Here is a 13914-nt window from a genome sequence, read left to right as displayed (position 1 = left end):
CTGTATCTCTTATTTTTTGATGTTGAAAGCCGAAGAGTTTCAATATGGCAGTCAGGATAGGAGCTTTAATGAAATGTCCGATTTTTTTTCTTCAAATAGGTGTAATATTACTTTCTGGGTTTTGTTTGTGGGTTGTTTTGGGTTTTTTTTCGTCAAAATTGTCCAAATGTGAAGCATACCTTGGGAGTATAGAGGCTGTGAGCAAATGTGACAGTTCAGTATATTCATACACACTGCACAATGGAATAGTTTCTGCTCCAGTCTGCTTATCTCATTTTACCATAAGGTTCAGTTTCTGCCTTGTCTGTGCTATTCCCACCTACTTTGTTTAATAAGAAAGTGAGAATGTAGAATCTAGGATCAGTGAAAAGGAAACCTTTCACTGCATATTATCAGCTAGTTAATCATACTTTAAACTCTTCTCGTATCCTTGCAACTTCACACTTCTATTGAGTGAAAGACCAAAAGTGAGGACCAAAGCTGACTGCTGAGAAATATTATATATAAGCAGTTCATCATGGATCTCTCTGCTCAGAAAGCAAGAATTCTTGGTTTTCTCAAGTGCAGAACGTACCAGAAGGGGTGTTGGGTCTCAAGCAGGTGAAAACATAAATGCATATATAACATAGGAAAATATATGTAGATAGTTGAGTACTTCTAATAAATTAGCATTCGTACTGCACCATGGGGAAACAACAGAAATAAGGAAAATGAGTAGAGAGGTGGAAGAATTAGGGAGAAAAGTAAGACCATGGCTTGCTTGAAATAACAAAGTATGCTGAGGACATTTTACTTTCCAGTGTGATCATCCACACAATAGGGGAAAAAATGGGGTTTAATAGTATTTAAAATACTTTATGTTTAATACTTCCTATAAGGGTTGATTTTTGGATTTATCTGTTTGACAAGGATCTGGAGATTTGGTATTATGCGTGCTAGCTAAGGGGGAAAACTGAGGTTCAAGTGGATGATTGTGACTTTGTGGAGGATGTACTGTTGGCTGTTGCAGCCAGGAAGCCTGTGATCTGTAAATGGTTTCTTTTCTCTCTTTGACTTCCTTATGAGATACAATCTCTGTGAAGTCCATCATTTGTCTTTAAGCTCAAGGCTTAAAATACTTTTTAAAAGCAAGCCAGAAAGGCCACACCAAGTCTGGGAGGCCCACAGAATTAAACGCTGCGTTTATCTTATCCCTATATGATTAGACCCTTCCTCCCACTGCAATGCTAAATTTGTTCATAGCACAGTGATCAAAGGTTTCTCACATTAGTAGTCCAGCACCAACCATTCATACAGCCCAACCCGTTCCCCCATCTGCTCCACGACTGCTATCCACCCCTCATCCTCACCCATTGGGACTCGCAGCTGACACTTGTGTGTCTTCCTCTTCCTACTCAAAGCCATCAGACTGTTACTGATCATCACATCATCAGACTGCTGAATATGCACTGGCAGGCTTGCCATGCCTTAAGTTACTCCATTGTTTGATTTCCTACATAGAAATGTAGTGTGCACTGAAAATATTCTCTCCAGAGCTGCAGGGAGAGAGTGAATTCCCATATCCATTGGAACTTCTTTACTATCAAAGGATTCATCAGCTACAGAGCCAAATTCTGCTGCTACGTTTGCAAGATGCTGATTTATTAATAGGTGCCTATATGTCAGCATATTAATTCTGTTTTTTTCTGCTACTGCTTCTTTTCTTTCTTTTTGGTTTGTTTTTGTTTTTGTTTTTTAACACTGGTGTCATTGTCTATAGTATCCTGCTGTCCCAGAGCATTCTTTGTCTGAACACAAAGCAGCATGGGGCTCTAAGTGTAGTGCAGGAAAGTGATTTTGGTTTTAAATATTCCTCATTCTGCCTTGTATTTGCTTTTGGATTATGCATTTGAGAAATGCTTGCTGACATTTTTCCTTTCTGCTTTGAAGTAAACAAATCTTGTATCAGAGATTCTTAAATCTAAACCAGACTTGAAAAAATGAGGATTAAATGAGACTTTAGCCTACAAGGTAGAACCCCCACCCCTTGAACAGAGCATTGTTTTTCCCCACCATGTGGAATGGAGATAACCCTCTGTTTCTTTGTGGTAGGCTACCAACCAAATCCATTCTAGTAAATCTGACACCCAATGTGATTTGTCCTTTTCGATGCAGTTTACGAGAAGTCAGGACAGTCTTCTGTCAAAATTGATAAGTGAGAAGACAGTGGGAATGCAATTTTATTTTTAACAGCACAGCTGCCAGCAGTTCCAGCTTGTTTACATCTAGGCTGACTCTGTCTTGCTCCATAGCTTTTCTATTTCCATCCAAATAGCCCCCAAGTACATTGTGGTTGTGCCTGTCTATGTAAAATCTGCATAACAGAACATACTGAGAGTGTTAGAAAGGGGAAAAAAGAACTTATATCTTTAGGTTGTTTTCACAACTTGAGAATGTTTTAAAAGTGAAATCTTGAACTCTACTCCACAAGCATTTACAGAATGGATTCTAAAACTGAACCATCATCTGCTAAAATCCTGCGATACTTGTTACCTTCCATGGTGAAGGTACCAGAGGAGTGAAGAGCTTTGGGTTTATGATTGGAAGCATTCTTTTTCCAGTGGAGGTGGCCAGTGTTTGTAAATTAAATCCACCACAAACATTTAAAGACAAGTTTATTCACTGTGAAAAGAAGGCAATAGGACCCTGCAGTGACCTGTGAAGGGGGCGGGGAGGCAGTTTCATTGCACCCTGTTTCACGCTGAATACTTCTACTACATACCCTGCAATTAGACATTATTGTATTTCCTAGAAATCCTTTTGACAAGAGACCGTAACTGTTGATGGCATTAGGATAGTTCTTAGGTCTAGGAAGTCTTTGTTTGCCTGCAGTATGACTTGCATTCAATCTGGCAGTCCCAGAATCCCACCAGAATCCCAAGTGGTTTTGATCTTTTTTTGTTGGTACACTTAAAAAAGCTGCAGTGACAGGTGCTTCCTCTTTATAGTCACTCCTGTGAGCTGTTTCTTTACAGTATCCCACCCTAAACATGCAGTTATCATGGAGGTAAAGGAAAAGAAGGGTTTCATGTTTGAATGATCTAGCTTATGACAGAGGAGCTTTTCTAGCAAACTAAAAATTCTTGCTTCCTTTTTTATTTCTCTTTTTGTAATTATTAATGAATAATTAGTCTTGTACATGGTTTGTCATCAGTAGAGTCCAGAGATGGCTGTAAATGTCACTGCTCTGGTTCTGTGAATGGTGGATGTCATCTGACACTTTTGCTTTCTCATTGTAAGTGTGTTTTCAAGAGTTGCAGTCATGCTCTTACATGAATTGTTTTGTCATTGCCAGGGGAGACTCTACAGTGTAACTGGCCTGCTCAGTACACCCTTACACACAGTTATATACACACTGTATGTACCTATATAGTCATATACATAAATTTCCGCACATATACTACCTCCCCTCCACACGCACAAACATATGCACACACAAGTAAACAATTAAATATTTGACACCCAACCCAAGCCTGAAAACAAAATATCTACTTTAGTATGAAATTACTTTGTAAATGTACATTGGAGGTACCATAGATTCTCTTCATCTAAGCAGAGATAGGCAGCCCATAGGAAAAAAAATAATTTGTCGTATTTAAAATAGATTATTGGTAGGACTTCTAATGATGCTTGGATTTACACATCCTTTTTCTGAGTTTCCTCAGATTGCCTCTTGTCATTGTTAAAGACATAACTGCTCAACAAAGCCTAGGTGAGAGAGCTGGAAACATGATTTGGTTAAGGTTAAATGTGATACTTCTCTGAAACACCAAGTGTCTGTTTTAAGTCTGTAGTCTTACCCATAATGTACCCTAATCATTTGTAAGTGACAGTCACAACTCCTACTGCATGGTACAAATTCTGAAGTGAAATAAATGGTGTTTCAAAGGGAAGTCTAAAGAACATCATTTATTCTGCTGATGATGCTTTTTTGTTGCAAACCCAGGCTGCTGTTCCTTCTGTTTTACACCCACACTCATTTGGCATGGTCTTATGTGTAACATGTAATACCATTCTCATCACATCTGAATTTGAGATGAATTTTTCTTTTTAGTAGCTCCACTGTTAGCTCTCTACCCTCCTAGAACTTCATTAGATTGAACTGTTCCTGCAAGAAAAGTGAGAAATAGCTCTGGTTCTGTTCATATTGTTTATTTTTATTTCAGAAGCAGAATTACTTGCCAGTGATGACAAGTGTGTGGCATTATGAAGATTAAATATTACACAAGATTGTAATGTAAATGACTGGTGATTTGGCAGCCTGGAAAAGGTATATGTGGAGGAAGAGACCAAGAAAGTGAAAGTGATTAGCGAGATCCTGTCAGGATGCTCTGCTGTTTGGAACTCTGCCTGACAATGATCCAGATGCTTACCTCACTCCCAGTGATAAGAACTGCAGAGTTGGGATTACTAGACCCAGTTATGAGGTTGAGAGCGAGTTTTGCTTTATTTCCATAGTTTACAGACACCGCTGGCAAGAACCTGATAAAATTGATCTGACTTTACAGGACAATCTTCTTACAGTAACCTTGACAGAAAGTGTAAAGAGCAGCCAAAAATCAGTTATGCATATAACCTGGAGGTTGATCTCACCCATAAAGGTGTAGAATAAAGATGATACTGAAAAGTGAATCTTAATTTTAAGGTGTGTGTAATCCCTGTGGTCCCTGCTTGAGGAAGAGTGACACTAGCTCGGATGGATGAGGATTTTTTTTCAGTATAACCAGTTTATTAAAATAATTCAGACCTTAATGTACTTTCTCAGTTAATTCTTCATTGAACTATTCTGTAAGTACTCTGTTCTTGGCCTTTTGTGCTTCATTCATTCAGTTAATCATTCTGTCAGTTATACCATTAGCAAGATGAACATTAAACAGCTTCTCAACTATTACAACAGATAAAAAGGAAAAGCAAAACTAAAAGTAACTACTGTTTTCTTATTTTGCTTTATTATTTTGGTTTTTGTTTTTTCTTACAATTTAGGGTAAAGACTACACTCCTCCTTTGATCATCAGACCTTGATTCCACTCATTGCATGCAATAAGCCTTGATTTCTTCCGAAAGTGCAGTCAAGGCTACAACACAAAAAAATAGCCTGGCACAGGGGCAGAACACAAAGATGTTTCAGCTGACACCTAGGGTTGTTTCAGAGTATGCACATGACCCCTTATTTAGTGATGGGCAGTAATTCACTAGTTGGTGATAACCATGTTGTTCTGTGTGGCTATGAAGATAATTTGGTTTTTGTTTGTTTTTTTTTTTTTACCTTGATGTTGCAATAATAGCAACTAGTAACAATTTGTAATCTGGTCTTGATCCAAGAGGTACTAGTGATCATCCTATGGTAAAGAAAAATTGGTGAATCCAGAGACCTCCTTAAACTGCTTCTCTCAACATTCTTTTGCCTTAGAACACGTTCCGTTACTATGGGCTTTGTAGATGGAATTTGTCAGCCTTAGAGACTTGAGCCAAGATACAGCTCTTTCATACATTTTGGGATGAAAATAAAGCACATCTGAATTGCATTGTTTGTTTCACCACACAAGGACTTTTCCAGACTGGCGGCTTTTTAGCTTTCTTCTAGTGAGTAGGAATCCTTCTCCAGTACACTGTGGTGACTTCCTTTTCTAAAAGCTATACTGTTGAGTTGGCTCCTAATTCAAAACCTGGCAATTTCATGCTTGTAAATAGCAAAACTTCCTTTCTCCTGTTGTTTTTTTTCCTTATTCAGGAGAGTTGTTCAAAGGGGAGAGAGAAGAAAGTGTTTTGGTTTTACAGGCTGGACTATACTGATATATAACTGGCATGAAAAGCTGACGTTCTTTTCCTCTAAAGTTAATGCAGTCAAATGGGAGAAGGTAGATGCTAGTTAATACTAAGAAGTTTAATAGTTGACTGTATTGTAAGCAGAACATGTTTAGAGTCCTCTATCCTACCATGTCACAAAAATTCAAACCCTGAACGATGAATCACAGGTTCTGTTACACTGGAGAATAACTCTAATTAAAATTAATCTGGTATTTGACTATGTCTCAATGATGAGATGATTTTTTCATTGTAATGAGGACTTAAATGTTAACTGAAATGATCACACACTGTCCATTTAGGAAAGATACTGTTGCGCTTTGATTCCATCCTCTCCCTTCTAATGGTGTTACCAGAGTTCATGGGACCCATTACTCTGATATCCTGTATGGAGGAAGGGAACTCAATAGCTATGGTGATTTTGATAGCCTCTTGGTCCTTTTAGTGGTGTACAACAATTGCTATAAAGGCAGACAGGTAATATTGGAAGAATGTAGTATATTTATAATTTTTCTACAGTGCCTTTCAAACACTCTGTAATCATTTATTCCTTTATGTCCTGCTACTCAGGTGGTGTTTGCATTGTGTTCTTCTTTTAGATAAGGAAAACAAGTCACAAAAAGTTACATGAGGTGACTGCACCAAAGCAATTGCAGTTGAACAGGGAATAGAGACTTAAACACAGAAAAGTTCTGGAAACTGGCTAAAAAACTGTCTTATAAGGCAAGATCTTACTAATATTTTTTTCAAAGTTATGCTGAATTTGAGAAGGTAGGGATATTTCCCTTCCTTGGTATAGGGCATCATCCAGGCAAGAACCTCAGACATATACCCAGTAGTCTAAAATACTCAGTGATTTTTTAGAAAATTTGTATTTCTTGATCTTGCAACCAGTTATTTGTATCAATAAGTTCATCCTCTGTCATTTGTGATGGTAACCTTTTTTGAGGTTTCCATATTAAAGGTTTCCATTCTAGAAATGGATCAGTGTGTTTCTGTATTTGCATTTCTGATTGCAAAGGGGATCAGCAAGTTTCCTTGTCAGCATAGTCTCAAGAGACTCCCAGTCCTTTATATTTGGACATGAGGTAGCTGGGTGTAGAGTTTACCATTGTCGTGATATATAATTATGTTAAATAGTTGATTAACTTTTGTTAGCTACTCTTCTACAGTACATACAGTAAACTAGTCTAATTGCATTTCAGAACGAGTAAGTCATGAGTGCACAAAATGAAAAATGGACATGGAATGAGATGAGGTAGTGTTATAGTGTCCAGCAACTGGATTCTAAACCCATTTAGAGCTGGGGTAGTATTTTTCTCCTTAAACCTCCATTGCACTAGAGAGCCCAAGAGTTACTCTTCCATGGAAAGAATTTAATGTGTTCACTAGTTCTGTAAATGTAAGAGGTCAAATTCAACAAAAATTATATTATCATAGAAAGCATAAGGGATTCCCTGAATGCACTCATTCCCCAGCACTTTGTGGGCAAGGGACACATGAGATCTCAAGTTTGTTCTGAGTTTCAATGTCACCCAGATGCCTCCAAACACTGGAAGTTCTTGTATGGGCTTTGAGAGTCTCCTGCCTTAGGGAGAGGGTAGCTTGCTCAAGTTCATCACAACTAATTTGTATTGAGCTCTAATTTCTTGTTTGCCTTATTTCCCATGCATAGAAAAATGTCTTCCTATCACACAGATGTGTGAGAAGGCAAGACAAATGAAGGGTTGGAGGATGAGAGTGAGGAAGGAGAACAAAGGGGCAGTAACAATAGGTTATTTTTGATAGCACCCAGCTGTATGCATGATTCATACATAGCAAAGCGGTCACTTCACTAGATGGGGCTTCATGCTTACCAGGCAGTAATTTCTTTACAGATTCCTAAAGAAGACATAACAAGATGGGTTATAAGGTGAAAGTAAAAGGTAGGTGATGCAGGGGCTGTGTGGACATGGGCACTAGCTGAGAATGGAAATATATGGGGGGAAATGAGAGAAATAGGTGACTGAGGCTGCTGTCTGTGAATATGAGTGAAGAGTTGCTTAGCAAAACAGTGAATTGTGAAGGGTTTTGAAAATGAGGACAAAAGGATTGTGTTGTTGGAGGGGGATGCCAGGGTGGGATGGTTCAAATGCAGGTGAGAGAGGCTAACAGGCCATGATGAGATGGAGCAGAGCTCAGCCACATTGTAAATGGGTTGAACAGGGAGTAGCTAATCCTGACAGAAAGTGGTTGAAGGATTCAAAGGTGCGCATGGCTTAGTATAGACTATTGCCAGACTGGTCAACAAAGAAAAATAAGGCAGAATAGGATTCTATGTGTGAGGTTATTCCAGCACAGGGTCAGTAGATTAATAACTCTTGTAAACATCTTCAACATTCAAATTTTCCAACTTCTCTCTTAGGCTGTAGTCTGTTTTCCAGGATGTGGAGGGAAAATGTTAAGCTCTTTTTGCCCCAGAAAGACTGTTTAAGAATGGTCATTGAAGGGTTCATGGTCACTTTTCTAACAGACTGTCAGCTTTACTCTGAAATTTAGGTTTTAGTAGAAAGACAGCTATTACTGCAAACAGATGCAAACTTTACACAATCTCCTTTAATAGCTCTTAACCTCTTTCCAGCAATTCTAGAAAGCCAACAGCCCAGTTGATGGCATTTATAATCTACTTCTCTACCACTTGAGAGAAATGGCAGTATTAACCTAGCCTTCCCTCCTTAAAGAGATGACAGCTCCTTGCTTGGTCTTGCATCTCCTGAGGCTGACTGGCTTTCCATCATTGAAGCAAATGACGGCCTTCAACTGGGAGCCAGAGGCTACAGTTGCTACTCCATCACTTTAGAGGATGACCAGTATAACCAGTTTTCAGTCCTTCAGGAGCATGACCCGCACCTCTTCCCTGTCTTTTTTATGTCTGAAGAAATGAGCTGCCTTGGAAATTTGCATCCCTGTCTTTCAAGACAGGATATTCCTAATTCTAATTTCCATGTCTTTGTTTTAACTGAGTAATTTATAGCTAAACACTTTAAACTATTGTCTTCACTGTGGCAATGCACTGAGTTATTGTTCTGCCCACACAGAGAAAAAAAGAAGCAAGTCAAAGATATAGCAATTTGGCATTGATTTCTGTCACTTGGCAGCAGAATACTCTTTGTGTTGAGAGGCAGCTGCCCCCAGAGTGCCCAGAAAAGGAGGAGGCTGTCATCTCCTGAGCTGTCTCGTCAGCCCCTCTCCTTCCACCATCTGTCTGTCAGCACACTGTGAATCTCCAAATATTGTTTCTTACCTATTTTTAAAATGGTGAATTTTGAAGACTTTCAGTTCAGTCCCTGTGTGCACACATACAAAACCCAAAGAGAAAGCTCTATATGTGCATGTCTATTTGTGTGCATGTGTCTAAAGGGATTCCAGAAAAGGAAATTACATTCTTACAAATTCATTACTGCTGCCAAACTTGTTGCTTCTTTTAAATACCCATTGGGGGAAAAAACACTAAAAAGCATCTGTCGCAAAATGCAATGTCAAATGCATTTGACCATGATGGTCCAGGTTGTCTCATGTCTCAGTTGTTGCTCATCTGTTGACGTTTTTTCAGATGTGCTTGTTATATAAAGATCAGACTTGTGGGCTGTTGCTCTGAAAAAATATTTAATATTTTATGCAAGTGTTTAAAAACACTTTAAATTTAAAAATGTTCCAAAGATATTTTGTCAGCCCTTATATAATTGAATGTGACCAGCCTGTATCACACTTGCTATAAAAAAGAAGATGCCATGAAGTTAATAGTACAGCTTCCCAGTGGGAAGAAGGCAGTTATCTGGAATTACTTCCAATGCAAAGCAAGAGACCTCATTCAACTTCTCCCTCATGCCTGAATGGGATATTAACTTCAGTATGTGCTTGAATCTAGAATGAAAACCATGAGACGTTTGTTTGGCCTTTAGTACTAAGTACCAGTATCTCAGTCATAAGCATCTACACCTTCTAAGTGGCCACAACCATGCTCAAATCATCAGACTACGTCCATACACTCATTTACAAAAGTGGTAGTTCCAATGCTACCATGTACAAATCTCAGCTTTAAGCTGCATTCCTGGGCAGAGAAACAAAAACTGTGGCAACCCAAGCACTATGCACAGCCAGGGCTGGTGCATCCCAGTCAGGGGATATTAATCACTGATAGTGGTCATCAGCTGGTTCCCAAAGACAGTTATATCAAACCTCTTGGAATCCCAGGATGGAGCCTCTAAGGCCATCCTCATTTTCCTTTGCTCTTTCATGCCCTAAGTGGTTAAATTATTCCACTCATTGAGCCAGCATGCTGAAAGGATTCAGTTTGTTTGCAGCCTGAAACACTGGTACAGCTTTGCAGTAACATTTTAAGACAAATCATCCACTGGAACTTCAAGGTCATTCTTCACCAAAGAAATTACGTTCAGAACAGTCCTTGGAGCCCCTGTCCGGCCTCAGCGTGGGGAGACAGGAGGTTATGCCAGCAGGACAATGAAAGTCAATGGATTTCAGCTTGTGTACAGCTCCTCATTTGCCTTGATTTAAAGGTCCCAGTCTCAGTCCTTTATGGTGTATTTAGGCTTCCTTATAGGCCTCCAAGGGACCGCAAGCTTCTTTATTCCTTAAAAGTATACCTTGTTGCTGTAATTGAAGCCGTTTTGTTACTGTAATTTCTCCCTAATATTACAGTTCTAGTCAAGTGTTCTTTCCCTCTGGAGGCATCAATTATTATAGGTTTTGAATAGTCCTCCCTCCAGTACACATACTTACACTCCCAATGCCAAAATCAGGTCACTGCAATTCTCTTCCCTAATAAAACACAGGCCTGTGTTTCTTCTTTCAAACTCGATGTATAATGTGTTTGCTGGAGACTAATTCCACTTCTTACCACCATATTTAAAACTCCTGCCATATTTAGGAAAAAATAAAGAATAATACTGGTTTCGTGGTATTTTCTACATTTTCTTAGTTTTCATTAAGGCAGTGAAAGTCCAAAGTCCAGGGATAAGTTTATAGGGTTTATGCAGGTACTGAACCCGGGCAAATGTGTACATTGGTGAGGGAGCAGGGGAGTGGGCCATAGCAGTGAAAAATGTTCAGCTGAAATTAATGAAGCTTTTCTGTAAGTTGTTATATTTCAGCACCTGGTCCCCATAACTGGATGGGACTCAATAGTGAGTCCTCAGTGCTGTGTGTCTGATGACTGTTTATGGGTTAATCTGCAGGATATCTCCGGGGATGGGGACAAACAAGCTCTACCACAGACTGAGAACTGAAGTGTGGGTTTGTTTCTCTTCGTTTTATGCACAGCAATGAGAAGCAAAAGCTAAGTTCAGCAAAAGCTGAGTTACCAGCTGGGCTTAAACCACGACAAAAATGTCACCTGCAAATTCCCTTCAAATACGTAATATTGACTGAAGTTTCTTATTTGCAGCCAAGCTAATACTGTGTGCTATTGGTTTCATTGTGCTTTATTACAGTTACTTTTTCACAGTGCTTGCATTTTTGTGAATGATTCCCCCGTGAAACCCTAATGATGCTTAACTCAGATGGGTGTGTGTAGTAGTTATCACTGCACCATCTGCCCTAAAAACTTTCACTTTTCATAAGATGCCACTGCTGGGACATCTGGCACTAAAAATATGTTTTCTGCATCATCTCACAATTGAGGAAGATGCCACGGCTGTTCAGCTCCACAGCAGATTCCTTGAAGCATCCTTCTGTTACCTAACGGCTTCAGCAATGAAGCTATGACACTAAACTGGCCAGGGAAGGAGTTATGTATACTATTAATGGATAGATACACTATAATGCTTTATGACTTGAATTGCTGTTAGAAGGGACTGGCATTTGTGTGATAGATTGATGTGTAGCCAGCCTGTCTTATATGCTATAAATTAATAGTTGGTGTGATAGGACTAAAATGACTATGTAGTATACTGTAAGTCAGCTTCTATTATCCAAAAGCAAAAAACCTGCAAAATCCATGCACAGCCATATTTGTCAAAGTTCAGCATGTCTTACTCAACTGTGTCTGTATGGCTTGAACCTGCAGTGTACTGGGATTTCCTTCTTAATTCACTGAATATTTTACCAGTTAAAGATGCACACAAAATACTGTTTCTCAAGACTGGGCAATGAGTAGATCATACAGAATGAGTATGTCGTACAGTCTGTCACCTGCTTCGTGCTCCCTTGTGCTACACATTTTTTCCCACCCTTGGCAAAAGCCACCATACAAGCCCGTGTGTTTTCTTGTAGGAGGTGGAGCTGTGCCGCATTAGCAGCCAGGAAAAGCTGGGGCTGACTGTCTGTTACAGAACAGATGATGAAGAGGACACAGGGATCTATGTCAGTGAGGTAAGAACATGTCAATGGGGAGTAGCATGGGAGATGCTCATGGTGGAGGGCTGAATGTTCAGGGGAACGTAAGAGCAAGTGCTCCGAGACCAGAGTGCAGAAGTGTCAGCCATCAGCCAGCATGTGTCACTTTCAATTCATTTAGATTATCACTTCAAATTATGTTGCCCAAGTAGAGTAATTATTACTAGTGAGTTTCTTTAACGTGAATGCTTTTCACTACATTGTAGTTAGGGAAGTACAAAGCAGTCTGAGCATGGTCTGAATTTTTAATGAAATCTGCCCTTATAATGGATATCAGGAGGAGTTTTTGAGGAGAAAAGCATCTTCTTCACCCCCTGCTTGCATTCTCTCCCTGCAACAGCCTTGGTAATTGTAATAGTAGATAATCATTATTTTGTTATTTGTGGTTCTGTTACAGTTGTGGTACACACAAACATAGCACAGGTGGGTGGAGAGAAAGGCTAATAATTTTTTTTTACCAGAAAAAAATAAGGTTCCGGATACCGAGATGGGATGAACCCTCGGGTTTTCATTGGCTTCACCAGGAAAATATGGCATCCACCACATTTCACAGGGTGTTAGAGTTTCACAGGGTTAGTCTACAAGACTTTCAGGAATGCTAGCTCCCATTGAGTTTCCAGCCGTTCAAAGAGGATTGTTTTTCTGGATAAAGCAGAATTCTTGTGAGTCCAAAATCACTGGTGATTGTCCTGAGTGAAGTGTGTTCCAAATTTGTCACTTTTGTGACAAGTTGAACCAAATGTGGTCATTAGGAAAAGGTTCTTCACTAAGATGATGGTTGGTCACTGGAACAGACTCCCCAGGGAAGTGGTCACAGCCCCAAGCCTGTCAGAGTTCAAAGAGCAGATGCTCTTAGTCATATGGTTTAGTTTTAGGTAGTCCTGTGAGGAGCAGGGAGTTGGGCTTGATGATCATTACAGGTCCTTTCCAAGTTGAGATATTCTATGATTCTGTGATTCTAAATTCTGAGTGTAAGTTCATGGACAGAGAGGATCAATAAAGAGAATTCTCCTGCATATCAGTGAGCAGGTGTGAAGGCAAGATTGCACATTTTCAGGCCAGCAGCAGTCAAAGAAGCTGAAAAGCACAGCCTTGGAACAAGAATGAAGAATTAATATAAAACTACCCAAGAATAAGTCTTCCACCAGTTGTATAAGTGCCACTGTTAAAGTCTGTTTGACCTTATGAGGACAAAGAAAATGCAGGAAGCTCTTATTACACTCCAGGATTATATCTGAAAGGTGCTGTTTTTCCTACATATTAGAAATTTCTCAGACCTTTTAAAGTGAATGCAATTATATTGTCTGTTGTACTTAAGCACTTCAAAATATATTCTTTTTTCCTATGACAATGCACAAGAAGAAAATAGTATCTAACAGCTGTAGAGGATGTTACCTCCAAACCAAGTGTTCAACTCAAATGTTTGGTTTGAAAAAATAGCTTATGGCATGACGAGGCAAAATAAATGATTTAAGATAACCATCTAGTGAAAGGTGATAGATCGAATTGCCCTGCAGTGAACAGTAGGTCATTGCTCAGGGATAAGCTATAGCGACTTTGATAAACTGTTAATGGAGCCCTAAACATCTATTTAGGTTAAACTAACTTGAAATTAACTGACTCAGACCAGGAACAATATACAGGACCTGTGAGTGATCTATACAATATAGATCCTTC

The 13914-nt window shown here is 39.3% G+C and overlaps 1 protein-coding gene across 1 annotated transcript in view; it reads left to right on the top strand.

Annotated features, from left to right (window-relative positions):
* PDZRN4 (PDZ domain containing ring finger 4) overlaps positions 1–13914 on the top strand; it is a 103025-nt gene that overhangs the window by 72161 nt on the left and 16950 nt on the right. Inside the window, exon 4 of the mRNA XM_010018957.1 lies at positions 12115–12213. Coding sequence (XP_010017259.1) covers positions 12115–12213 — 99 coding nt within the window. The remainder of the gene's footprint in view (positions 1–12114; positions 12214–13914) is intronic.

The sequence above is a fragment of the Nestor notabilis genome, unplaced genomic scaffold (assembly GCF_000696875.1).
Source record: "Nestor notabilis isolate BGI_N333 unplaced genomic scaffold, ASM69687v1 scaffold2027, whole genome shotgun sequence".
Lineage (NCBI taxonomy): Eukaryota > Metazoa > Chordata > Aves > Psittaciformes > Psittacidae > Nestor > Nestor notabilis.
This window is presented reverse-complemented; position numbering and strand designations above follow the sequence as displayed.